At 47.3% G+C, this 27,748-nt stretch overlaps 1 protein-coding gene across 4 annotated transcripts; it reads right to left on the bottom strand.

Annotated features, from left to right (window-relative positions):
• Positions 1-225: 225 nt before the first annotated feature.
• Positions 226-27,649, bottom strand: LOC120313717 (maestro heat-like repeat-containing protein family member 7). 4 transcript variants are annotated; one of them, XR_005558235.1, is made up of 17 exons: positions 27,340-27,649; positions 24,998-25,644; positions 23,949-24,101; positions 21,515-21,675; positions 19,526-19,655; positions 18,244-18,419; positions 16,815-16,952; positions 16,188-16,302; positions 14,602-14,742; positions 13,128-13,292; positions 10,745-10,900; positions 7,995-8,117; positions 7,479-7,578; positions 7,081-7,146; positions 5,865-6,507; positions 4,042-4,123; positions 226-898 (listed from the first exon to the last, which is right to left on the bottom strand). XR_005558235.1 is itself a non-coding variant. In XM_039355893.1 (15 exons), exons 2-15 carry the CDS (start codon positions 25,031-25,033, stop codon positions 6,230-6,232), a joined length of 1,938 nt encoding a protein of 645 aa, XP_039211827.1. In that variant the 5' UTR covers positions 25,034-25,644; positions 27,340-27,649; the 3' UTR covers positions 5,196-6,229. The 4 variants fall into 4 exon arrangements, 1 of the variants encoding a protein (XP_039211827.1); XR_005558236.1 differs by lacking the exon at positions 4,042-4,123; XM_039355893.1 differs by lacking the exons at positions 226-898; positions 4,042-4,123 and having other exon boundaries at positions 5,196-6,507.
• Positions 27,650-27,748: the final 99 nt, after the last annotated feature.

Below are 27,748 nucleotides of genomic sequence, written 5' to 3' on the forward strand. Positions count from 1 at the left end.
GAAGAATTCTGGGAGTTGAAGTCCAGGGGTCTTCAAACTTGGCCCTTTGATGACTTGTGGACTTCGACTCCCAGAATTCCTCAGCCAGCGTGCCTGACTGAAGAATTCTGGGAGTTGAAGTCCAGGGGTCTTCAAACTTGGCCCTTTGATGACTTGTGGACTTCGACTCCCAGAATTCCTCAGCCAGCGTGCCTGGCTGAGGAATTCTGGGAGTCGAAGTCCACAAGTCATCAAAGGGCCAAGTTTGAAGACCCCTATGTTAGCTAGTTAAAAATGAGATTGCAAGACTTGAAGAGTAAGGGACGAAGTGCCTATGGTAGTAAACAGTCTGCATTCGGATGCACTTTTTAATTTTTTTGTAATATCTCACAGAACCCGATCAAGTTCTTGGCATTCCTCAGCCTGCATGTTGGAAAACTCTAGAAAACAGGGGACTCATAAATCTACCTGCTTTAAAACTTTCCCCCATGCATGGATCAAAGAAAAGAACAACCCAATTGATTTATGCATCTTGGGAACCAACTCAAAGTCAATTTATTCCAGAAGTTGGCAGCTAGTTTATGCTTTTCCTTCTGTTTCTTTCGATGTGTCAAAGGTTGGCACTGACAGTTGCCTGGAGGATGGAATTGATTTATTCCAACTTGAATGAATGAAGAAATAAATTTTTGGGGATAAAGAGAAGGGGAGCGAAGTAGAATCAGCCCGTGATTCCTGTCTGCAAAAGAGCAGGATTAAAAAACTAGCAAATTTTGCCCTAGGCCCATCTAAGCAGCTGCAATCCGTGAATACTTTTGAAATCTTTATTTATAGGGTATTCTTCTGAATTCTTCTGGGTTTTCTATCACTTATTATTAAGGTTTTGCAGTCTCGGTTGGATCTGTTCTTCAGGAGGCTGCTTCTAATTAAAGGAAAAAAGAGAGAGAGAAATTATATACATACATAAATACATACATACATACATACATACATACATACATACATACATAAATTTCCTGACAGTTAGAACAATTAATCAGTGGAACTACTTGCCTCCAAAAGCAGTGAATGTTCCAACACTGGAAGTTTTTAAGAAGAGACTGGACAGCCATTTGTCTGAAATGGTACAGGGTTTCCTGCCTGAGCAGGGGGCTGGACTAGATAACCTCCAAGGTCCCTTCCAACTTTATTATTATTATTATTATTATTATTATTATTTACAACCTGCCTACAGAAGCTGTGAATGCGCTAACACTGGAGGTTTTTAAGAAGAGACTGGACAGCCATTTGTCCGAAATGGTATAGTGTTTCCTGCCTGAGTAGGGGGTTGGACTAGATGACTTTGTAGTAAGCAAGTTGGGCTTTTTAAGTCGATAATGTAATATTTATTCAATATTTTATTTATTGAATTGTTTCATTGATGGCCAAATTTTGATTATAATTGTAACTTAAATAATAATAATAATAATAATAATAATAATAATAATAATAATAATAATAATAATAATAATAATAAAGTTAGAAGGGACCTTGGAGGTCATCTAGTCCAACCCCCTGCTCAGGCAGGGAACCCTATACCATTTCCGACAAATGGCTGTCCAGTCTCTTCTTAAAAACCTCCAGTGTTGGAGCATTCACCGCTTCTGGAGGCAGGTGGTTTCACTGGTTAATTGTTCTCACTGTCATGAAGTTTCTCCTTAGTTCCAGGTTGCTTCTCTCCTTGGTTAGTTTCTACCCGTTGCTTCTAATCCTGCCTTCGGGTGCTTTGGAGAATAGCTTGACTCCCTCTTCTTTGAGGCAGCCCCTGAGATACTGGAAGACTGCTATCCTGTCCCCCCTCGTCCTTCTCTTCATTAAACTAGACACCCCCAATTTGACAAAGGGCCCAATCTGGGGCCTTTGGCTGGAAAACAGAACGAAGGGATCAATATTCGTTTCAGAGCAAACAAATAAGAAATAAAAAGAGTTGTAAATGCCTATGGAAATGATTATTCCAAAGGTGCTTTGTTTTTCTTTCCATGAGGCAACTGGACTTCCTTGTTGTTTTTCTTTCTTTTCTTTCTCATCCAAAGAAGCTTCTCCAGCTCTGACTGGATGGTGGGGAATGGAAGGATTTATACTCCTTGCAGACCGCTGGTCGTTTACCTTCTTTTAGAGAGTTTGTAGATTTACCTGTGTCCTCAGGGTCACCTGAGTGGTGCAAATGGGTGTGGAGCCTTCTCGGAACTGCTCAAAGGTCTGTGTTGTAAACAGAGATAAGTGGTGTTGTATCCCTCCCCCAACACACATGCACACTTCAAATCCACGAATACACTAAGGCAGACGCTTGTCCACCCCACGGACAGAACGCCCAGACACAAACCGAGCAACGTGGTGTATGCTGTACAATGCAGCGAGCCCCGTGCAGATCTGCACATTGGGGAAACGAAACGACCACTTCACAAACGCACAGCGCCACATCGGGGAACAAACCCATCAGCGGTCCGTCCGTCTGCCTTTAAAAGACAAAAGCCACTTTTTTTGAGGGCAGCAAAGTCCACATTTTGGACAGAGAGGACCGCTGGTTTGAAAGAGGGGTGCAAGAGGTCAAAATGGAGCAGACCTCCCTCAATAGAGGGGTGGGGGATATGACATCCTCTATCTCCAGTCTACAACACGGTCCTTTCAGCAGTCCCAAGGAGGCCCACGCCCATTTGCACCACTCCGGTGACCCTGAGGACTCAGGCGAACCTCCCAGTGGCCTCAATGACCCTCTAACAGAATGCAAATGACCACTTTTTCTGCAAGGAGTATAAATCCTGCCATTCCTCACCATCCAGTCAGAGCTGAAGAAGCTTCTTTGGAGGAGAAGTGAAACGTCTTCAAAGAAAAGACTCCACACCCATTTACACCACTCAGGTGACCCTGAGGGGACAGATAAGCCTCCAAATGGCCTCAACGACTCTCTAAAAGGATGCAAATGACCAGCTGTCTGCAAGAAGGATAAATCCTTCCACTCTCCGCCATCCGGTCAGAACTGAAGAAGCTTCTTGGATAAGAAGGGAAATGGCTTCAAAGCAAAACAACAAACCCAGTTGCCTCCTAAAAAAAATAATAATGCACTTTTGGGGAAAAGAGTTGTAGCTTTTATAACCACTACATGCTGTTCCTGGATTGGCCACACGAGGGCAGCAATGACTAATTTTGTTATTTTCCAGATTTTTTTGTTTGTTTGTGTGTTTTTGGTGTTTAGAATAGACTAGACTAGACTAGACTAGAATAGAAATTAGAACAGAATAGAATAGAATAGAAATAAGAATAGAATAGAATAGAAATACAGAATAGAATAGAAATAAGAATAGAATAGAAAATATGGAATAGAATAGAAATACAGAATAGAACACAATAGAATAGAATAGAAATACAGAATAGAATAGAAATACAGAATAGAATAGAATAGAAGTACAGAATAGCATAGAATAGAATAGAAATAAGAATAGAATAGAATAAAAAATATGGAATAGAATAGAAATACAGAATAGAATAGAATAGAATAGAATAGAAATACAGAATAGAAATACAGAACAGAATAGAACAGAATAGAATAGGAATAGAATAGAAATACAGAATAGAAATACAGAATAGAATAGAATAGAATAGAATAGAATAGAATAGAGCTGGAAGGGACCTTGGAGGTCTTCTAGTCCAGCCCCCTGCTCAGGCAGGAGAACCTATATCATCTCAGACAAATGACTGTCCAGTCTCTTCTTGATGGAGCGCCCACGATTTCTGGAGGGAAGCTGTTCCACTGGTTAATTGTCCTCACTGTCAGGAAGTTTCTCCTTAATTCCAGTTAGCTTCTCTCTTTGATCAGTTTCCAACCCTTGTTTCTTGTCCTTCCCTCTGGTGCTTTGGAGAATAGCTTGACTCCCTCTTCCTTGTGGCAGCCCCTCAGTTATTGGATCACTGCTATCATGTCTCCCCTATTTCTTCTTTTCTTTACTTTGTGTTTGTGTGTGTGTGTGTGTGAGTGTGAGTGCACGCGCGCGCGGGCAGGCACACAGGAAACCATGAAGCTGATCTTACCACGATGAAGTTCCTTGCTCTGCTCGCCAGCAGATTCCCAGTTGTTTTAATTCCCAAAAAACTTCCTGCGGTTCCCAATTCTCTAGCAAAGAAGGGCAAGAATTGCATCACAACTCTGAAAGCCCTTGCTCGTTGCAGCTGTCAGTAGTCCTCACTTAATAACCGGTTGCTACTTATGACCTAGTTCCAAAGTTAGGACCACTGCAATGCCCCTTGTGGTCATTTCCCCTTACAACTGACCACAGAGATGCTGCAACTTGCCTATTTCCTCCCATCTCCCATGGGGTCCCGGAGGCCTCCCCATCCCTGGGTCCCCAGGTAGCCTTCTCTTTACCCACCATCACCCATCAGGATTTCTGGAGCTCCAGAGTTTTCTGCAGCACTTTGCAATCTGGGCACCCATGTGGTGTTACTCCAGATGTGGCGGCCATTGGTCGATTGGCTGCATTGACTTCCGGTCACTCGGAAAATAATGGAACGGAATGGAACGGAACGGAACGGAACAGAACAGAACAGAACAGAATAGAAAATATAGAATAGAATGGAATGGAATGGAATGGAACGGAACGGAACAGAATAGACTAGAATAGAAATATGGAATAGAATAGAATAGAATAGAATAGAATAGAATAGAATAGAATAGAATAGAATAGAATAGAATAGAAAATATGGAATAGAATAGAATAGAATAGAAAATATGGAATAGAATTAGAATAGAATAGAATAGAATAGAATAGAATAGAATAGAATAGAATAGAATAGAATAGAAAATATGGAATAGAATAGAATGGAATGGAATGGAATGGAATGGAACGGAACGGAACAGAATAGAATAGAAATATGGAATAGAATAGAATAGAATAGAAAATATGGAATAGAATAGAATAGAATAGAATAGAATGGAATGGAATGGAATAAATAGAAATATGTAATAGAACAAAACAGAACGGAACGGAACAGAACAGAACAGAACGTAATGGAATGGAACGGAACGGAACAGAACAGAATAGAATAGAATAGAATACAAATACAGAATAGAACAGAATAGAATAAAATAGAACAATAACTTTATTGTCACTTTGAGTGTACACTAATTGACATATATTAAAATGAAATTTCGTTGCATTCAGCTCTCAAAGGGTCACTATCTCTGATATTCACTACATAAATATGACAAAAATAAATAAATAAATAAATAAATAAATACAGAATTATGCATATACCCACATATATTATATGACACAGAGAAACAACAGTCTAGTTTGGGTTATGGCAGCTACTTCTGCAATCACACCACGTGGCTGTCTGATCTGTTCTGCCCAGTGCTGCGGAAAGCTCCCTTTAACGACCTGCACATTTGTTTAATGACCGCATCAGGGAAAACGGGGTGAGGGGGTGTCTCACTTAATGGCCACCGCGACAGGTAGCCCTGGACCTACGGCCCCAATGAGCTCCCCAAATTTCCAACGTTAAGGCAGTTGTTAAGCGATTTAGGACCTTTCTGGACACCGTTGTTAAGCGAATCACTTCGGTTGTTAAGTGAATCGTGCGGTTGTTAAGCGAAACTTACTTTCCCCCCCTCCCCCATTGACTTGGCTTGGTGGAAGCCGGCTGGGAAGCTTACGAATGGCGATCGCGCGATCCCGGGATGACGCAACCGTCATAAGTACACGTCAGTTGCCGAGCACCCAAAGTTTGATCCCGTGACCACGCGGAGGGTTCAAGGGTCGTAAGTGTGAGGACTGGTCCTGAGTCCCTTTTTCCCCAGCGCTGTTGTAACTTGGGACGGTCACTGAACGAAAGATTGTAAGCCGAGGACCTACCTGAATTTGAGTCTGAGTCGGCGGCTTTCAATCGTCCCGATTCTTTCCGGTCGTTTCCATTCTCCTCTCAATTCGTTCCTCGCCCTTGTAAGTTGCTCCGAGTTGGGGCAGGAGCAAAGCGGACATTTTTCCGAAGAAATGTAAAGGAGTGAGCGCCACTCAGCATGGACATTGACCCGCATCGCCGCAAAATTCACCCTCGCAGATCTAGACACAACCGCGGGACTGGACCACCTCCATCGCCGGCTTTCCCGCGGGGATCCCTTCTGGATCGGAGGTTCCGGATCGGTTCTGCTGCAGCCCTCCGGCCTCTCGGAGAATCCGCTGCCTGGCGTGGTCTGCCTTCTGCCCCCCCCGGCTGTGGGTCAGGTTTGGCGGGCGGGCCCCGACTGTCGCCTCCTGACGTGGCTAGTGACGATCCGGTGGGAGACGGGGGATGATGGGTTCCAGCGATGGGTCAGGGCTGGATCCGGCACTTCCCAGTGTCCCTGCGAGAAGAGGCGCTCTTCCCTGTCCAGGCTGAAGTGGGTCTGGCTTCGCAGCGCGATGGAGGGGCCCCCGCAGGCCTCCTGGACCATCTGCATGGCCTCCATGGCGGCCACCCGGACCGAAGGATCCGGATCGTGCTGCAGTTTGGAAAGGGCTGAAGGAGGGGAAATGGCGGAGGTCAGCAGCTGACGGAGAAGGGGAGTCGACCCCAGGGGTCCTGGGAGCCCTCTGGGCTGGGTAGTTTCCTTGCAGACGTTTCGTGACCCAACTAGGGAACATCATCAGTGCTAGAAGGGAGGAGGAAGGAAGGAAGGAAGGAAGGAAGGAAGGAAGGAAGGAAGGAAGGAAGGAAAGGAAGGAAGGAAGGAAAGAAAGAAAGAGAGAGAGAAAGAAAGAAAGAAAGAAAGAAAGAAAGAAAGAAAGAAAGAAAGAAAGAAAGAAAGAAAGAAAGAAAGAAAGAAAAGAAAAGAAAGAAAGAAAGAAAGAAAGAGACTATGAGGTCCTGGGTGCCCTCTGAGCTGGGTGGTTTTCTTGCAGACCTTTCATGACCCAACTAGGGAACATCATCAGGGCTAGAAGGGAGGAGGAGGAAGGAAGGAAGGAAGGAAAGAAGGAAGGAAGGAAGGAAGGAAGGAAAGAAAGAAAGAAAGAAAGAAAGAAAGAAAGAAAGAAAGAAAGAAAGAAAGAAAGAAAGAAAGAAAGAAAGAGACTTGTTGCAGGTACTTACAGATGAATATCAAGTCCCGGTTCTCTTCAGTGATGGCCACAGGATCTGCACACTGAGCAACACAGCCTGCAATAGAGAGAAAGGGAACAGGGAAGGATACCCAGATGTTTGCGCCCACAGCTGGAAGATTTCAAGTCGGGGCTGTGCAGACCGAAATAATATTAGGCCCTTAATGGTCATTTGGGATAAATCCAATACAGCACAGGCCAAATGGCTCAAGGTGGGTGGACTTCAACTCCCAGAATTCCCCAGGCCAAATGGCTCGAGGTGGGTGGACTTCAACTCCCAGAATTCCCTGGGCCAAATGGCTCGAGGGGGGTGGACTTCAGCTCCCAGAATCCCCCAGGCTAAATGGCTTGAGGTGGATGGACTTCAACTCCCAGAATTCCCCAGCTCACCAATAAAGATGGCCGCCGCTCTCCGGATAGCAACCTGGGGACACTGGAGATGATCCAGGCACTGGAGCAAGATGGCGGGGATGGTCTTTACCTTCCAGGACTATCAAAGGACACGAGAGAGAAAGGAAACAATAATTTTTCTCGCCATGGAATCAGGATAACAGCGTTGGGAGGGACCCGAGAGGTCATCCAGTCCAACCCCCTGCTCAGACAGGAGACCTTATGCCATTCCAAACAAATGGCTGTCCAGTTTCTTCTTAAAAGCCTCCAGAGATGGTCCCGAGCTACCACTGTAACAATGATAATAAAGTTGGAAGGGACCTTGGAGGTCATCTAGTCCAACCCCCCCCCAGCTCAGGCAGTAAACTCTACACCCTTTCGGACAAATGGCTGTCCAGTCTCTTCTTAAAAACCTCCAGTGTTGGAGCATTCACCGCTTCTGGAGGCAGGCAGTTCCACTGGTTAATTGTTCTAGTAATAATGATTTTAAAAAAATGGAGGAGAAGCGTGACTCACGATTTGACGGCAGAGGGTCTCTGGGATCAAGGGGTGATCGTGCCAGGCTTTCTTGCTGCTGACCTTCTTCGGAAGTGACCAACCCAGAAAGCGGAAACACTTGACAAGAGCATCTTGACAACCCTGTGGGGACACGGAGAAAAAAAATGGAACCAGTTTTGGTCACCGTACCACAAAAAAGATGTTGAGATGTTTGAAAGAGTCCAGAGAAGAGCAACAAAGATGATCCAAGGCTTGGAAGCTAAAACATATGAAGAACGGCTGCGGGACTTGGGTCTGGCTCGTCTAAAGAAAAGAAGAAATAGGGGAGACATGAGAGCAGCCTTCCAGTATCTGAGGGGCTGCCCCAAAGAAGAGGGAGTCAAGCTATTCTCCAAAGCACCAGAGGGAAGGACGAGAAACAGTGGTTGGAAACTGACCCAAGAGAGAAGCAACCTGGAATTAAGGAGAAACTTCCTAACAGGGAAGACAATTAACCAGTGGAACCACCTGCCTCCAGAAATCGGTGGAGGTTTTTAAGAAGAGACTAGACATCCACCTGTCTGAGACATTCTCCTGCTTGAGCAGGGGGCTGGACTAGAAGACCTCTAAGGTCCCTTCCAACTGTGTGATTCTATGTTGTAGAAGCCCTTGAAAGGTTTGTAGAACTGATATTAACTCTCCATTAGGGATGACATGACAGCACGTTTCCAAATATTTGAGGGGCTACCACAAAGAAGAGGGGGTCAACTTATTTTTCCATAGCACCCAAAGACAGGACAAGAAGCAACGGATTTCAGACAAAGGGCTGTCCAGTCTCTTCTTCAAAACTTCCAGTGTTGGAGCATTCACCGCTTCTGGAGGCAGATGGTTCCACTGGTTAATTGTCCTCACTGTCAGGAAGTTTCTCCTTAGTTCCAGGTTGCTTCTCTCCTTGAGGAGTTTCCATCCGTTGCTTCTTGTCCTGCCTTCAGGGGCTTTGGAAAATAGCTTGACTGCCTCTTCTTTGGGGCAGCCCCTGAGATACTGGAAGACTGCTATCCTGTCCCCCCTCGTCCTTCTCTTTGTTAAACTAGACATACCCAATTCCAGCAACCGTTCCTTGTATGTTTCAGCCTCCAGTCCCCTGATTATCTTTGTTGCTCTTCTCTCATCTTGGAGATCATCTAGTCCAACCCCCTGCTCAGGCAGGAAACCCTACACCATTTCATGTCCTCACTGTCAGGAAGTTTCCCCTTAGTTCTAGGTTGCTTCTCTCCTTGATGAGTTTCCATCCGTTGCTTCTTCTCCTGCCTTTGGGCGCTTTGGAGAATAGCTTGACTCCTTCTTCTTTGGGGCAGGCCCTGAGATACTGGAAGACTGTTATCCTGTCCCCCCTCGTCCTTCTTTTCATTAGACTAGACATAATAATAATAATAATAATAATAATAATAATAATAATAATAAGCCCCCAGTGAGGCACTACCTTGACGTGGTTGTGGGGCTTGTGTACTCTGAGGAAGATGAGAGCTATGCCAGAGGTTCAACCATACTGGACAGGTCTCATCAGAGGAGTCAGACAAAGAGTGTCTCTCCCATAAAAAATATGGTGAGACGTAAATTTCAGAATGCCATACCGGCTCGGACGTCGCCCGGGTTAACAAGGTCCGCACTAGATATTGGAGTTCCTGGATATCTGGTGAAAAATGGGTTACAGGACTCAGGACTGTTGGCTGAGCAACCAGGGCCAGCAGCTGCAGAACTACTGGAAGAAAAGGTGTTTACCCGTCGCAGATACACAGTGATGGAAAACAAAGAAATAATGATCTGTTACTACAGATCAAGTCCAACAAGAAGAAGCAAAAACTGGTGGGATCATAAAATAGAGAAAGTCATAGAAAATGATAAAATTAAACTGCTCTGGGACTTCAGAATTCAAACAGACAAGCACCTGCAACATAACACCCCAGACTTAACAATTGTCGATAAGAAAGACAAAAAAGTCTGGATAGTGGACGTGGCAGTGCCTGGAGATAGCAGAATAGAAGAGAAAGAACTGGAGAAGATAACAAAATACAAAGACCTACAAATAGAAATAGAAAGACTGTGGCAAAAGCAAGCAAGGGTAGTACCAATAGTCATAGGCTCCTTGGGTGCAATCCCAAAACAACTGGAGCACCACTTGAACACCATTGGCATTGACAAATTCGCTATTAGTCAATTGCAAAAGGCGGCCTTACTAGGAACTGCTTCCATCCTGCGACGATATCTGTAATACCATCAAACATCCACATCTGCCTATCCCAGGTCCTGGGTAAGGACTCGATAGGTAGACAAAATGCCAAATCCAGTCTGAACATCTGGCTGACTGTGCGATGATCGATAATAATAATAAAGTTGGAAGGGACCTTGGAGGTCATCTAATCCAAACCCCTGCTCAGACAGGAAACCCTACACCATTTCAGACAAATGGCTGTCCAGTCTCTTCTTGAAAACTTCCAGTGTTGGAGCATTCACCGCTTCTGGAGGCAGGTAGTTCCACTGGTTAATTGTCCCCACTGTCAGGAAGTTTCTCCTTAGTTCTAGGTTGCTTCTCTCCTTGGTTAGTTTCCCTCCATTGCTTCTTGTCCTGCCTTCAGGGGCTTTGGAGAATAGCTTGACTCCCTCTTCTTTGGGGCGGCCCCTGAGATATTGGAACATTGCTATCCCGTCCCTCTAGTCTTTCTTTTTGTTAAACTAGACACCCCCAATTCCCGCAGCGTTCCCCAACTCCGTTCCTCAACTCCACTCACCTTCACAACATCCGGCTCCTCGTCCTGCAGGTGAAGTAACAGTGGGACCAGACTTTGATTAACTTGCTCCTGGATTAGATACTTCTCCTTCTTCTTCACCAAACTCGTAAGCTCAGAAAAGAGAAAGATGGCGGAACTGCGTACTTTAGGGTCTGCCTGCGAAAAAGAAGCAGCATCAGCAGCACCGTGGAGTGTTATGATGCCTGTGGCCTTTGCCCTAACCGGCATAACTTGGCCTGTAGCAGGGAAGCAGATAAACCTATCCTCCTAACGACAACCACACCACTCTGTCTTGTGGTCCCAACATGCAAACACCAGCATCCCTGAGAATCAGACAATGCAACAACTTTGTGATACTTTAAGGCAGGGCTCTCCAAACGGGGCAACTTTTAAGACTCGTGTCCTAGAATCCCCAGAATTTGAGACTCGTGGACTTCAACTCCCAGAATCCCCAGAATGTGAGACTCGTGGACTTCAACTCCCAGAATCCCCAGAATTGGACACTCATGGACTTCAACTCCAAGAATCCCCAGAATTGGACACTCGTGGACTTCAACTCCCAGAATTCCCAGAATTTGAGACTCGTGGACTTCAACTCCCAGAATTCTCAGAATTTGAGACTCGTGGACTTCAACTCCCAGAATTCTCAGAATTTGAGACTCGTGGACTTCAACTCCCAGAATTGCCAGAATGTGAGACTTGTGGACTTCAACTCCCAGAATTCTCAGAATTTGAGATTCGTGGACTTCAACTCCCAGAATTGCCAGAATGTGAGACTTGTGGACTTCAACTCCCAGAATTGCCAGAATGTGAGACTTGTGGACTTCAACTCCCAGAATTTCCATAATGTGAGACTCATGGACTTCAACTCCCAGAATTCCCAGACTTTGAGACTCATGGACTTCAACTCCCAGAATCGCCAGAATGTGAGACTCGTGGACTTCAACTCCCAGAATTCCCCAGCCAGCATGGCTGGCTGGGGAATTCTGGAAATTGAAGTCCACAATCTTAAAGTTGCCAAGTTTGGAGACCTCTGTTTTTTAGGGAAGCGGTCATTCCCACCTCAATTTCTGCCCGATGTTCTCCAGGAGATGTCTTTTTAGTTGAAAATCTGGTTTCTGTTGTTCTGGTTCTAAATATTGATTCAATCTATTGTGCATCTGGGTCTTATGGTGGTTTGTTGACCTGTGTCTCCTTTTGTAGTGGCTAGTATGGGAGAGGAGACCAAGGAAAGCCAACCACAGGAGAAGACCTCAGAGGAAAGAGGACTCAAGGAACCACAGAACTGGGGAGAGGACAGTGTTCATCAGCCTTGACCGCTAAGATGGATAGACTTCAACTCCCAGAATTTAAGACTTGTCAACTTCAACTCACATAACTCTCTAGCCAACATGGCTGGCTGAGGGATTCTGGGAACTGAAGTCCACAAGTCTTAAAGAGACCTTTAAAATGGGTGGACTTCAACTCCCAGAATTCCCCAGCCAGCAAAGCTGGATTTAAGGAGAAACGTCTTGACAGTGAGAACAATTAACCAGTGGAACAGATGTGGTGGGTGCTCCATCCCTGGAGACCTTTAAGAAAAGGCTGGACGGCCACTTGTCTGAAGGGGTACAGGCTCTCCTGCTTGAGCAGGGGGTTGGGCTAGAAGACCTCCGAGGTCCCTTCCAGCTCTAGATTGTGTTGTGATTCCGTGCCAGCCTGTGCTCCCAACAGCGGAGTCCGAGGAATCTGAGGAAGAGGTGGAGGAGGCATTTGAAGGGCCATCGGGGGCAGAGGGAGGCTCGGATGAATTACAGGACTCACAGTTTGATGCAGAGCCTGGGCCCTCCAGTCGTGTTCCTGATGAAGCTCAGCTGTGTGAGGAGAATGAGTCAGACTGGGAGAACTCACAGCTGATGGACCTGCTAATTGATGCTCGCACACGTCGTCAATTAGCGAGAGTAAATCAGCAGCAGTCAATACGGCAACTCCAGAGTAAAAGGAGAAGGCACTGAGAGGCAACGCCTTGGGACTGCTGTATAAAAAGAGGAGGTGTGGGCAGTGCTGGTTGCTGAAGGCAACCGTTTGCAAAGTGCTTCTTGGGATCCTGGTTTGTTCGTCTTGCTTGTGACTACTCTTCTGTTTGTATCGGGTTTCCTGTGGACTAGTTCCTTCATTTGGATTGAGTTTTGCTGTTTGTGTTTTGGACTATTTGGCAAGTTTGTCACCCATATTAAAAGGGGTTTGGTCTACTTTATCAACAGGGGTTTGGTCCTTGTGCCTTTAACGGCAATAGGCTGGGATTGAACAGATTGATTGATTGAGTTGAAGTCCATCCCTTGTGGTCAAGGCTGAGAATCACAGTGATAAGGTCTTGGGAATCCACCTGGGTGAATCATCTTACAGCGCTAAACAACGGAAGGAGCTTCTCTGCCAGAGTTACAACGTCGCTCCTCTGCATGAACTTCAGAACATTTTGGAGGGCGGTGATGGCTTCCAGGATGACCCCGTTGTCCGTTTCCTCCAGGCCAGCCAAGAGGGTGGGCATCAAGGCTTTGACTTCCTCCACCTGCAAACAGGAAGTGCCCATCGTCGTCCGTGCCTTACTGATTGATTGATCTGTCAAATGATCTACATCAGTGGTTCTCAATCTGTGGGTCGGGACCCCATTTGGGGTCGAACGACCATTTCACGGGGGTCGCCAAACAACGCAGTCCGCCATTTTTTTCCCCTTTTCCTTAGCTGTGCTACTCCCTTTTATTCTATAGGCTTTTGAAAGCCAACAGAACAGACTCTCTTGAATAGAGTCTAATTCTATTGGCTTTCAAAAGCCAATAGGAATTGTCCAGGCTGTCTCTGCCCTGCTGAGCCCGCCAAAAGTCCCATTCTGCAAACGGTGCTGCACCCGTTGAGTAGTCCTCGACTTACGACCGGTTGAGTAGTCCTCGACTTACAACCGGTTGGGGGTTGCGGCATTAAAAAGGTTGAGAACCACTGATCCAGATTTTCATCTGACTCTCCAAATGACGTTCTCAACACATAAATAACTTAGCTAGCTCTGGAATGGATCTCCAGATAGTAACCCTTGACTTAACGACTGCGAGTCAGGCCAACATTTCTGTTTGCTAAGTGAGGCAGTTGTTAAATGTGTTTTGCCCCATTTTAGGACCTTTCTTCTCACAGTTACTAAGCGAAAAAACTGCAATTGTTACGGGAGTTGCTTCCCCATTGACTTCGCTCGTCAGAAGGTCACAAAAAGGGATCACGTCAAGCCGGGACCATTGCAACCGTCATAAATATGAGCCAGGTGCCCAAGTGTCACAATTTTGAATACGGTGGGAGGCCGCAACGGTTGTTAAGTGTGGAAAACAGTCATAAGAGCTGAGGTGGCACAGCAGTTAGAGTGCAGTACTGCAGGCCACTTTAGCTGACGGTGTTCAGCAGGTCAGCGGTTCAAATCTCACCGGCTCAAGGTTGACTCAGCCTTCCATCCTTCCGGGGTAGGTCAAATGAGGACCCAGATTGTTGGGGGCAATGTAAATATATATATACATTGCTTACTGGTGTACACCGCTTAGAGAGTGCTTGCACTCAAAGCGGTATATAAGTCTCATAAATAAATAAGTTGCTTTTTTTCCCAGGTTGTTACGTAGACGTTGGGTAGGCTAGGAGAAACATCTCAACAGCTTCTGACATCTCCATTTTTTTTGGGGGGGACATCCTTTCTCAAGCCCTCCCTGGCACCTAGATCTACAGGGAAGAGTAACTTGTGAACGGGGGCCAAAGTGTCTTTTGCCGAAAAACCAAATTATGGGTCTATAATCTGGAATGAAAAACCCCTCCCAACCATTGGGGTCACTTCTCAGCTGCTTCCTCACCTTGTCTGGATGGATGACCAGGATGCCAAGGGCCCGTAGGGCAAGAGAGCGAACATCTGGGCTGGGGTTTTGGGTCCATTCCTCCAGGTTCTCAAAGATCTGTTCTGTGGGAAACTGGTCGATGTCTTGGGAGTGAAGTAGCTGAAGGTCAAAGTGAGAATCCGTCACGAGAGACCGAAGGGATGAGAAGAGGATCAAGTTCCTCAGGGAAAAAAGCAACTTGAGGATGGACAGGATCCGTAGTGGTCAATAGGAGATGTCTTCCCACGGTTCGAATTTATTTTGGTGGCCTCACCTGGAAGAACATCTTCTCAAAGTCAAGGAACCACCAGAAGAAATTGTCTTTTTGGTCTTCAGGGCTGAAATCACTCTTTAGAGGAGGATTGAGTTGGGATTGGGTGAGGGAGTGAGAAAAATCATGAAAGGGGAGAGTAAAATGCAAGAAGGCATGATCTGGAGATCTTTTTTTCATCACCCTAGGCCAGGGGTAGGCAACCTTGGCTCTTTTATGACTCGTGGACGTCAACTCCCAGAATTCCTCAGCCAGCATGGGGGAACTATGGCCCCTTCATGACTCGGGAACTTCAACTCCCAGAATTCCTCAGCCAGCATGGGGGAACTATGGCCCCTTCATGACTTGTGGACTTCAACTCCCAGAATTCCTCAGCCAGCATGAGGGAACTGTGGCCCCTTCATGACTCGCGGACTTCAACTCCCAGAATTCCTGAGCCAGTATGGGGGAACTATGGCCCCTTCATGACTTGGGGACTTCAACTCCCAGAATTCCTGAGCCAGTATGAGGGAACTATGGCCCCTTCATGACTGGGGGACTTCAACTCCCAGAATTCCTGAGCCAGTATGAGGGAACTATGGCCCCTTCATGACTCGCGGACTTCAACTCCCAGAATTCCTGAGCCAGCATGGGGGAACTATGGCCCCTTCATGATTTACAGACTTCAATTCCCAGAATTCCTGAGCCAGCATGGGGGAACTATGGCCCCTTCATGACTCGTGGACTTCAACTCCCAGAATTCCTCAGCCAGCATGGGGGGAACTAGGGCTCCTTCATGACTCGTGGACTTCAACTCCCAGAATTCCTCAGCCAGCATGGGGGGAACTAGGGCTCCTTCATGACTCGTGGACTTCAACTCCCAGAATTCCTCAGCCAGCATGGGGGAACTATGGCTCCTTCATGACTCGTGGACTTCAACTCCCAGAATTCCTCAGTCAGCATAGGGAAATTATGGCCCCTTCATGACTCGTGGACTTCAACTCCCAGAATTCCTCAGCCAGCATGGCTCAGCTTAGAAACCTCTCCCTTCCCCTCAACATGGCTGGCTCAGGAATTCTGGGAGTTGAAGTCCACGAGTCATAAAAGAGCCCAGGTTGCCTACCCCTGGACTAGACCAGGGGTGGACTTCAACTTCAGGTTGCGTGAATAAACATCAAGCTTATTTTTGCTCGCTGAATTGAACGATCTGTGTATGTGTTCTGATTTGAATAGTGAGGTGGATTGTGAGGAGGCCTGTGCGCGGTGCAAAGTAAGCTAGAAATCACACACCTGATTTTTCCCACCCGCTCCTTACCTCGACAAAGAAGGCAATGATTGTCGGCTTGTGCATTTCGCTGCTTTTGCTGAGGACAGAGAATAGCAAATCCAGGACCCTGATAATCTCCGGGCAGCAAAAATGGAGCATGGCTCTGAAAAAGACAAAAGATCCGTTAACAGTTGTTAAGTGAGTCACTGCGTTGTTAAGTTAGTAACACCCTTGTTAAGTGAATCTGGCTTCTCCCATTGACTTTGCTTGCCAGAAGGTTGCAAAAGCGGATCGTGTGACTCGGGACACAGCCACCGTCGTAAATATGAACGAGCTGTCAAGCATCTGGATTTTGATCACGTGCAGCTGCAACGGTCGTAACTGTGAAAAACTGGCCCTAAGCCTCCTTTTCCGGTGCCGTTGCAACTTCAAAATGTTACTAAGCGAACTGTCGTGCGTTGAGGACTACCTGTATTTATCCACTCACCTTTGCACGCTTTCGAACCGCTAGGTTAGGTGGGCAACAGCTGAGGTGAAGACGGGAGCTCACCCATTCTCAGCATGCTCGGGTCTTCAACCTGGGTTGCTTAGCTGCACAGACAACTGGGTGGAGGTGATGTCCACTTTCTGAATCAAAGAACCACACCGTCTTTTGGGGGGGGGGGACAGACTCACCTGGCCAGGAGGGTGCTTCCCTGGAGGAGTTCCCGGCCGCTTTGCAGCATCGACCAGCCTCGCGTCTTCTCCATGAAGGTCACCTCGTACCGGCATCCGATCCGGATGAGCAGCATCTTGATGGCCTCCACGGCGAAACTGAAGGGGCAGAGAAGGATTCGCTCAGGGCTGCTGTTCCTTATACAGGGACTGTTCTGTCCCAGCCCACATGAGTCTTCGTTACACTCACAAGGAGAAGCCCTACCAAACAAGCAGGCTGGAATCGCAGGAAAAACCAATCCCCTTTTATTATTCACAGACCTGAGTCAATGTCCAAGGCAAACAAACACAGTTCATAGAAACTCGATTCCGCAACACGAACGGTTGCTTTCGGCAGTCAGCACCTCTCACACCTTCCCTTTTATGATGCAGCCCAGGTGTGGCTTCCTAATGCCTTCTTCTTTGCCTTTGGAGCCGCCCCATTGCATCCCTCTGTCCTACTCTCTCTGCCTGCTGGCGCTTTTGTGCATCCGGGATTTGTCCCAGCTGTTCTTCATCACTGTCCAACTCAGGCTCCCAGCACAGCTGTGTCTCAGCCTGAGCGCGAGTAGAGGGGCCAGGCTCCTGGTCAGACTGTAAGTCTTGGAGCTCCTCAGAGTCTTCCTCTGACTCTGATGACCCTCCAGGCCGCTCCTCCTCCTCCTCCTTTGATTCCTCAGACTCAGCTGCTGGGTCCACTGGCCGGCGAGGAATCACAACAGGTAGTCCTTGACTTACAACGGTTGATTTAGTGACCGTTCAAAGTTCGACACTGAAGTTCACTGAGTGACCGAAGTTACAACGGCACTAAAAACAGTGACTTATGACCGTCAGGAGATTGACATCCACACACTTGGCAATGAATTGACTCATATTTACGACGGTTGCCATGACCCGAGGGGTCACGTGATCCTCTTTTGTGGCCTTCAGACAAGCAAAGTCAAGGACTACCTCAACTTACAACCACAACTGAGCCCAAAATTTCCATTGCTAAGAGAGACAGCTGTTCAATGTGATTTTGGCCCATTTTACAATCTTTCTTGCCACAGTCGTTAAATGAATCACCGCAGTTGTTCAGTCAGTCGCACAGTTGTTAAGTGAATCCATCTTCCCCCCATTGACTTGGCTTGCCAGAAGGTCGCCAAAGGGGATCCCGTGACCCCCTCCAGGACACTGTGACCATCGTAAATCGGAATCGGTTGCCAAGTGTCCAAATTTTGATCACGTGACCACGGGGAGGCTGCGACGGTCGTTAAGCGTGAAAAACGGTCGTGTGTCATTTTTTTTCCCAACGCTGTTGTAACTTCGAAACGGTCACTAAACAAACCCTGTTGTAAGTCAAGGACTGCTCATAACGCCACAAAGGTTGGGAACGGAGATGGGGAGATGAGGATTCCCTAGGAAGTGGCACCTGACTTGACCTTTGACCTGCCCGCACTGCTGGAGGAAGTCCACGTCGGGCAGGGCGTCCCTCTGACTGCTGAAATGAAGCTCGACAAGGAAGGTCACCAGGAGCTCCGGAAAAAGGCCTCGGATGGTGTCCCTGGATTCCAGGACGGAGATCACCTCGTAGAGAGCCTGGGTTAACTGGAAGGGGGACGGGGGACAAGGAAAGCGGGATGTAATTCCATCAGGATAGAGCTGGTAAAGGGACCTTGGAGGTCTTCTAGTCCAGCCCCCTGCTCAAGCAGGAGAACCTAGAGCAGTGGTTCTCAACCTTTTTAATGCCGCGAACCCCAACCGGTCGTAAGTCGAGGACTACTCAACGGGTGCAGCACCGTTTGCAGAATGGGACTTTTGGCGGGCTCAGCAGGGCAGAGCCAGCCTGGACAATTCCTATGGGCTTTGGAAAGCCAATAGAATTAGACTCTATTCAAGAGAGTCTATTCTATTGGCTTTCAAAAGCCAATAGAATAAAAGGGAGTAGCACAGCTAAGGAAAAGGGGGGAAAAATGGCGGACTGCGTTGTTTGGCGACCCCCGTGAAATGGTTGTTCGACCCCAAAAGGGGTCCTGACCCACAGGTTGAGAACCACTGACCTAGAGCCAGGGTAGGCAACCTTGGCTCTTTTATGACTTGTGGACTTCAACTCCCAGAATTCCTGAGCCAGCATGGGGGAACTATATGGCTCCCTCATGACTCGTGGACTTCAACTCCCAGAATTCCTGAGCCATCGGGGGAAACTATATGGCCCCTTCATGACTCGTGGACTTCAACTCCCAGAATTCCTGAGCCAGCATGGCTCAGCTTGGAAATCTCTCCCTTTCCCCTCAGCATGGCTGGCTCAGGAATTCTGGGAGTTGAAGTCCATGAGTCATAAAAGAGCCAAGGTTGCCTACCCCTGACCTAGAGTCTCAACCTCTTTTTTGCATCGTGGTGACCAAAACTGGAGGCCGTATTCCAAGCGTGGCCTTACCAAGGCCTTGTAAAGTGGTATTAACCCTTCACGTGATCTTGATTCTATCCCTCTGTTAATGCAGCCCAGCACTGTGTTGGCTTTTTTGGCAGCTGCAGCACACGGCTGGCTCCTATTTAAGGGATGGTCCACTAGTTACAAGAGAAGAACAAATCAACGGTCAGCCATTTCGGTGACCCTGAATTTGGCCCAAAGAAGCCCAACTGATGGCACTCTCTCAGTGCAACCAGGACTTAGAACCCAGCTCTCCCTGAAAGAAAGGCAAGGTCCAACTCACAGAGAGGGAGAAGGATGGAGGCTGCAGCTGTGTCTTATGTTGGCTCTGCAGCCTGGTGAGCAAGTTCTCCAGAAGTTGTTCTTCGATCATTTCCTCCGTGGAAAGAGATCGCCACAGCTCAGATGGACTGCTGCCAATGGGAGGAAGGTTGAAGGAAGGGCCAAAGTTGAATGCTTGTTAGAACTTGGTCTCTCTCTCCTTGAGGGGCATGTCACTCACAACCCGTTCTGTCCCAGCCTAGTGTTAAGCTCACAAGGAGAAGCCCCTCTTCCAACAAGCAGGCTGGAACCGCGGGAAAAAACCAGTCCCCTTTTATTATTCACAGACCTGAGTCAACGTCCAAGGCAAACAAACACAGCTCACACAAACTCGATCCGCAACACTAACGGTTGCTTTCGGCAGTCAGCACTTCTCACACCTTCCCTTTTATGATGCAGCCAAGGTGTGGCTTCCTAATGCCTTCTCCTTTGCCTTTGGAGCCGCCCCATTGCATCCCTCTGTCCTACACTCTCTGCCTGCCGGCGCTTTCGTGCATCCGGGATTTGTCCCAGCTGTTCTTCATCACTGTCCAATTCAGACTCCCAGCAAAGCTGTGTCTCAGCCAGAGGGCGAGTAGACGGGCCAGGCTCCTTGTCAGACTGTAAGTCTGGAAGAGCCTTCCTCCTCCTTTGATGTCACTCCAGACCCCTCCTCCTCCTCCTCCTCCTCCTCCTCTGAGTCCTCAGACTCAGGAATCACAACACATCCCTCCCAATGGATGGAAGTGACCTGATTTTTTTTAAAAAAAGCTAATTAAAAAAATAGCTAATGGTGATGGGGTAGTTCACACACCCATACTAAGACAATGTTCAGGTTCTCACATCCATTAGTAATCCAGCCTCATAGTAGCTTAGACCAGCATGTTGTGTGAGCTCAACCTACACATGGTTTTGAAGCTTATAATATTGAACTGAATTTGGCCAAGTGTGATTAGACACACAAGGTATTTGCCTCCAGTGCAAAAGCTCTTAATGTACACACAAGACAGCAGAATAATATCAGTTACGAGGGGGAGGGATAAAGAAGATAATAAGAAGCATAAACAATAATACTACAGCCATACTACATGGGTAAATACACATGGACCTTAGACATACAGAGATACTTAGTAGAAGTACTTAATGTAGTGCCAATGTTATGAAAACTCAACTTTGTTGTCCCCCCCCTCCAAGTAATATGGGTTTAACATATCTGAAACCAGCAATAACATTCCTTACTAGTGACCCAAATTACATGTATGGGTCACAATGAGACATGTTTCCTCCTAAATTGATTGGTTGGATCTGTTAAGGCAGGGGGTCTTCAAACTTAGCCCTTTTATGACACGTGCCTGGCTTAGGAATTCTGGGAGTTGAAGTCCACAACTCATCAAAGGGCCAAGTTTGAAGACCCCTGTGTTAAGGCATCCAAGAAGACTCTAAATCAGAGGTCCTCAACCATGGCAACTTTAAGACTTGTGGACTTCAACTCCCAGAATTCCTCAGCAAAGCTGGCTGAGGAATTCTGGGAATTGAAGTCCACAAGTCTTAAAGTTGCCATGGTTGAGGACTCTTGCTCTAAATGAATTAAATCCCAGTCTAATCTTGTTTTCTCCTGAGGGGGGGGGGGCTCCAAATACATCCTAAACTACAACTCCTGAACATCCTGGGCAGTTCAGGCTGGGAATTATGGGAGTTATCACCACCACACCTCTGAAGGAGGTCTTAGGCCGAGCCTTATGCTTGGGATTGATGTAGGCCCTGTTTATCATGGCAATTTCCAGGCGTGGGGACTTCAACTCCCAGAATTCTCCTCCATGGCCACAGTGGCTGTGGAATTCTGGGAGTTGAAGTCCCCATGCCTGGAAATTGCCAGGTTTGGGAAACTCAAATGAGGAATAACACAAGTTGCCACAGAAACGCAGAAATTGCAACAATTTCCGTACGAGGGCTGGAAGGAGGCATTTGGCACCTGTCTGCTGAGAAGGAATGTTCCAGAAGAGTTGAGATAACGGTGTCTAAATGCTCGGTCCTGCCCGCCAACAGCCCCACCAGCTTCATCAACAGCCTTCTGGTGCTGGGTCGACGGATCAGGTTCAGACGGCTGCAGATCCCTTCTATAATATCGGGGACCTGAAAGGAGAGGACGAGAACGGAGAAAGCTTCAAGAGGAGTTTTTGAATGTAGCCCTGTCCCTCATCCAAGAAATCACTGCTTCCCTCAAAACTCAGCTTCCTCCAAAAAGTTCTGCTATTGCAATATATTCAGTGTGGGGATTCAAATATGTGAACAACCGGTTCTCTGTGTGGACGCCGCTTCCGGAAGTCCATTCTGTGGGCCTGGGCAACCAAAAAATTAACGAAGTGGTGCGAACTGGCTGAATCCCACCACTGAATATAGCAGCGGTTCTCAACCTGCGGGTCGGGACCCCATTTGGGGTCGAACGACCACTTCACGGGGGTCGCCAAACAATGCAATCCGCCATTTTTTTCCCCCTTTTCCTTAGCTGTGCTACTCCCTTTTCTTCTGTTGGCTTTTGAAAGCCAATGGAATAGATTCTCTTGAATAGAGTCTAATTCTATTGGCTTTCAAAAGCCAATAGGAATTGTCCAGGCTGTCTCTGCCCTGCTGAGCCCGCCAAAAGTCCTATTCTGCAAATGGTGCTGCACCAGTTGAGTAGTCCTCGACTTACAACCGGTTGAGTAGTCCTCGACTTACGACCGGTTGGGGGTCGCGGCATTAAAAAGGTTGAGAACCACTGGAATATAGTTTAATGAAGAGAAGGACGAGGGGGGACATGATAGCAGTCCTCCAGTATCTCAGGGACTGCCCCAAAGAAGAGGGAGTCAAGCTCTTCTCCAAAGTGCCTGAAGGCAGGACAAGAAGCAACGGATGGAATCTCATCAAGGAGAGAAGCAACCTGGAACTAAGGAGAAACTTCCTGACAGTGAGAACAATTAACCAGTGGAACCACCTGCCTCTAGAAGCGGCGAATGCTCCAACACTGGAAGTTTTTAAGAAGAGACTGGACAGCTGTTTGTCTGGAATGGTATATTGTAAAGGTGGGGGCCAGGCAAAGGTTGTATGTGGAAAACTGCCCCTCCAACGCCTGTGTGCTTCTTCTTCTCTAGAGCAGTGTTTCCCAACCTTGACAATTTTAAGGCATGTGGACTTCAACTCCCAGAATTCCACAGCCAGCAATGCTGGCTGTGGAATTCTGGGAGTTGAAGTCCACTTGCCTTAAAATTGTCAAGGTTGGGAAACACTGCTCTAGATCTATCTCCCCCCTTCACATTACCATGGCGATGTGAAAGTGCGCAGCTCTGTTTGACCTTGCCTGTCTGATAACAGCTAGCTCGCATCAACAAGATGTTATTGCCATTACTATTCCCTGTTTCTGGCCTCTGGCTTCTATACTCTTGAGGATTGGTTGGGAGTTTAGCCAATGAAATGCTATTGTCACGTAGAAACGTTTGCTGCTTGAAAACACTATATAAACAATAAACTGCTACGTGTGAGTCGCCATTTTTTGCACCCTGCAAGGACTGAGCACTGCTTACTACAGTATATAGCAGGGCTAGGCAACCTCGGCTCTTTTAGGACTCGTGGACTTCAACTCCCAGAATTCCTGAGCCAGCCATGCAGCCCAGCACTGTGTTGGCTTTTTTTGGCAGCTGCAGCACACGGCTGGCTCCTATTGAAGGGATCGTCCAGTAGGACTCCGAGATCCCTCTCGTTCTTCCGTTCAATCCAGTCGCAAAGGAATCCCTGCGTTCAGCCCTCTTGAAGTTATGCAATGCTCTGTATATAAATGGCCTTGAGAAAACAGCCCAATTTAGCAGTGGGTGTAAAGTGGTACCTGGAAAAATACTGGTCCGACAAAGGATGTGTATAAAAAGCAGATGGCCCAACAAAAATGTGGGTTTGTTTTGCTTACAAGACAACTCTTAAATTTAGGATGGCCAGACATCCTGTTCCCAGCTCTGCACATGATATATTACTAACTGCCTGTCACATGGTATATCTCAATTGCTTAACACTTGATATATTGCTGATTGCTAAAAACATTCCAATGTAAACGAGGAGCTATCGATTATAGATCTGTCTAGTAGTTTTTCTATGTTAGAATAAGGACCTATAGAATGTAATGTGACCCGAAAATAACCCCCGCCAGAAAGGGTTATAAAAGTGGTCATCAAAGTACAATCTGAGTTCAGACTGTTTAAGCCAGGATGGCTCTCTGAACCTGCATGCAATAAACTTCCCTTTCCTCAAAGAGCTGATTCAAGTCTTTGATTTCTACAACAGGTGCAGCTGGGTCACCGAGGCATCTGGGAATAGGTGCTGCGAGGGAGGCATCCAGGAGCTTCCCCTGGCTTTGGGGTGGGGGTGGGGGTCTCACTTACCTTTTCTATTTCTGGACCGCAGGTCCTCGCGATGCTGGCGAGAAGAGACTCTGTAGCTGCCAGAGAGAAATTGCTGCAGGCCTCGGTCAGCCCATCCAGGACGGTCAGAAGGAAATCCGTCTTCTCTCTGGGGCTGAAGTAGACACTGAACACCTGGAGAAGGGAGAGCAGGAAGGAGGGGCTTGGCTTGGCTTCTTCCCTTTCCTTTCCCTTCCCTTCCCGTTTCCTTTTCCTTTTCTTCCCTCTCCTCTCCTCCCCTCTCCTTCCCTTCCCTTCCCTTCCTTTCTTTTCTGGTCTTTTCCTTTCCTTTCCTCTCCATTCCTTTCCTTTTCCTTTCCTTTCTTTTCCTTTCCTTTCTTCCCCTTTCCTCTCCTCTCCTTTCCTTTCCTTTCCTCTCCCTTCCTTTCCTCCCCTCCCCTCCTTTCCTTTCCTTCCTTTCCTTTTTCTTTTCCTTTCCTTTCCTTTTTCCTTTTCTTTCTTCCCCTTTCCTCTCCTCTCCTCTCCTTTCCTTTCCTTTCCTTTCTTTTCCTCTCCTCTCCTCCCCTCCCCTCCTTTCCTTTCCTTCCCTTCCTTTCCTTTTTCTTTTCCTTTCCTTTCCTTTCTTTTCCTTTTCTTTCTTCCCCTTTCCTCTCCTTTCCTTTCCTATCCTTTCTTCTCCTTTCCTTCCTTTCCTTTCTTCTCCTTTCCTTTCTTTTCCTTTTCTTTCTTCCCCTTTCCTCTCCTCTCCTTTTCTTTCCTTTCCTTTCTTTTCCTTTTCTTTCTTCCCCTTTCCTTTCCTTTCCTCTCCTCCCCTCCCCTCCCTTCCTCTCCTCTCCTCTCCTCTCCTCTCCTCTCCCTTCTCTTCCTTTCCTTTCCTTTCCTATCCTATCCTTTCTTCCCCTTTCCTCTCCTCTCCTCTCCTCTCCTCCCCTCCCCTCCCTTCCTCTCCTCTCCTCTCCTCTCCTCTCCTCTCCTCTCCCTTCTCTTCCTTTCCTTTCCTTTCCTTTCCCCTTTCCCCTTTCCCCTTCCCCTTCCCCTTCCCAACGTGGGCCTTCATCCATCCCATTTACCTCAGCGACTCTGGAAGGATTTTTGAGAAAAACCATGGGATTCCAGGTCTCCAGAAATTCCTGGTGCTTCCACTTGATGACTTCGGTGTGGACGTTCTTCTGGTCTAACTTTGCAACTGGCACACAGAGCAGAATCCAGCGTTACTCTCGGACTTTTCCGACGAGCGGGCTGACTTCGCACAACACCCTTCACCACTTCCCTGGGGTTTTGCAAGCTAGCTTGAGAGGCTGGCAGAGGCCCCCCACCAGGAGCCCACAGAAGGACCAGCCCAGTTAGTCCTCGACTTGCAACAGTGACTATTTGGAATGACGCCGGCACTAAAAATAAGGACCGTTTTTCACGTTTACATCCGTTGCAGCGTCCCCGCGGTCAACTGGCTAGTACTTATGAGAGTCCAGATCCGTTTGGGATTTAAGCTGGACTGAGCGGGGAGGCTGGACCCGATGGTCTCTAGGCGCCCCTGCAATCTTGGGGATTTGGTGGACATCCATTCCCGCTTAACCCTCTTACTTTTTTGCCCCAGCACGATGGAAAGGAGAAGATGGATGCTCTTGGCAGCTTTCGAACAGATCGATTTGATCGGGTCACCGCAGCAGATTCCCAAAATGGCTACCAGATGACCGAGGTGGGAGAACTTGGACTTGGTCTAAGAGGAGAGAGATGACCAGAGGGTTAGAAGCAAAGAGGGGTGATCTCTGATTTTGCACCGTACTGAACGTGGCGTTGAGAGGCTGCCACAAAGAAGAAGGGAGGAGAGGTTGGACTAGATCAGTGGTTCTCAACCTTTTTAATGCCGCGACCCCCAACCGGTTGTAAGTCGAGGACTACTCAACTGGTGCAGCACCGTTTGCAAAATGGGGCTTTTGGCGGGCTCAGCAGGGCAGAGACAGCCTGGACAATTCCTATTGGCTTTTGAAAGCCAATAGAATTAGACTCTATTCAAGAGAGTCTATTCTATTGGCTTTCAAAAGCAAATAGAAGAAAAGGGAGGAGCACAGCTAAGGGGAAAAAATATGGTGGACTGCATTGTTTGGCGACCCCCGTGAAATGGTCGTTCGACCCCAAAGGGGGTCCCGACCCACAGGTTGAGAGCCACTGGACTAGATGACCCCCACGTTCCTTTCCAGATCTGGCATTCCCTATTCTGATTAAAGGATTGGAGGCTAAAACATATAAGGAACGGTTGCTGGAATTGGGTCTGTCTAGTTTAATGAAGAGAAGGATGAGGGGGGACAGGATAGCAGTGTTCCAGTATCTCAGGGGCTGCCCCAAAGAAGAGGGAGTCAAACTCTTCTCCAAAGCGCCTGAAGGCAGGACAAGAAGCAATGGATGGAAACTAAATCAGGGAGAGAAGCAACCTGCAATTAAGGAGAAACTTCCTGACAGTTAGAACAATTAACCAGTGGAACAACCTGCCTCCAGAAGCAGTGAATGCTCCAACACTGGAGGTTTTTAAGAAGAGACTGGACATTTGTCTGTAATAGTATTGAGTCTCCTGCTTGAGCAAGGGGTTGGACTAGATGACCTACAAGCTCCCTTCCAGCTCTGGCATTCCCTATTCTGATTAAAGGACTGGAGGCCAAAACATATGAAGAACGGTTGCAGGAATGGGTTATGTCTATTTCAATGAAAAGGAGGACCAGGGGTGACATGTTAGCAGTTTTCCAGTATTTGAGGGATTGCCACAAAGAGGTGTGTGTGTGTGTGTGTGTGTGTGTGTGTGTGTATGAAGCTATTCTCCAAAGCACCTGAAGGCAGGACAAGAAGCAACAGATGTAAACTAATCAAGAAGAGAAGCAACCTGGAACTAAGGGGAAACTTCCTGACAGTTAGAACAATTAACCAGTGGAACCACCTGCCTCCAGAAGTGGTGAATGCTCCAACACTGGAAGTTTTTAAAAAGAGACTGGACAGCCATTTGTCTGAAATGGTGTAGGTTTCCTGCCTAAGCAGGGGGTTGGACTAGAAGACCTCCAAGGTCCCTTCCAGCTCTGCTATTCTAAGTGAACTGGGATCTATCATTTCTACCCAGCAGTGTGTTTGGGGTAAAACGTAGCAGACTCAAAATAGGTCCAAATCTTTGCAGATTTTTAAACTCTCAGAATTCTCCAGTTGGGCCACTTGGAAATATGTGGACTTCAATTCCCAGAAACCTTAGCAACTGCCATGGTGCCTGGGGAATTCTGGGAGCTGAAGTCCACCCCGCAACTCTTAAAAGTTGCCAGGTTGAGCGACACCACCTTAAACAATAGTATAATGCAACAATAAACCAAGAATAATGAATGCATGAAATAAATTACAAAAGAGTAATCAATAAACTACAAAATTCGTGGTGACTCACTTCCAGCTGCAATTTGTTGGCGACAAAGTTGAGGAGCGAGGCGCTGCTCCAGATGGCCCTCTCACGCAGGTCAGCCTCCGGGGCCTGCAGCCAAGGAACCATGAGCTACATGGGAGTAAAGGAAAGGAAAGAGGAAGAAAAAACACAGAACTTTAGAGGGGGTGTCCCAGCTCATTTGGGCACTCGTAGCGGTCCCTGTGTCAAGAATGAAACTTTGGCAGCTACGCATCTCTTCTTTTAGTCTTGTTGATTCTGCTGTGAGAGCCTGACTCACTTCCAAGGACACTGAAGCAAGTGTGGAAGAAAAACAGACGGTTCCCATAACAAAGGGAAATTGTTTACAAAGTGAGAGGGCGGGGGGCCTGGGCGAAGAAGCAATTGTTTCATTCTTTGATCTGGTGTCTGGAAC

The sequence above is a fragment of the Crotalus tigris genome, unplaced genomic scaffold (genome assembly GCF_016545835.1).
Source record: "Crotalus tigris isolate CLP2741 ecotype Arizona unplaced genomic scaffold, ASM1654583v1 scf7180000018765.387419, whole genome shotgun sequence".
NCBI lineage: Eukaryota > Metazoa > Chordata > Lepidosauria > Squamata > Viperidae > Crotalus > Crotalus tigris.

What these genes read in the sequence shown, in the direction of transcription:
- LOC120313717 (XM_039355893.1), bottom strand. Translation starts at nt 25,033, where the DNA reads ATGGTTTTTCTCAAAAATCCTTCCAGAGTCGCTGAG. An exon ending in CAGGTCAAAGGTCAAGTCAG is followed by an intron (nt 16,953 to 18,243) that starts GTGCCACTTCCT and finishes CTGCCCCTTCAG; the next exon opens with TTTCGCCGTGGAGGCCATCA. An exon ending in TCATTGCCTTCTTTGTCGAG is followed by an intron (nt 14,743 to 16,187) that starts GTAAGGAGCGGG and finishes TTTGACCTTCAG; the next exon opens with CTACTTCACTCCCAAGACAT.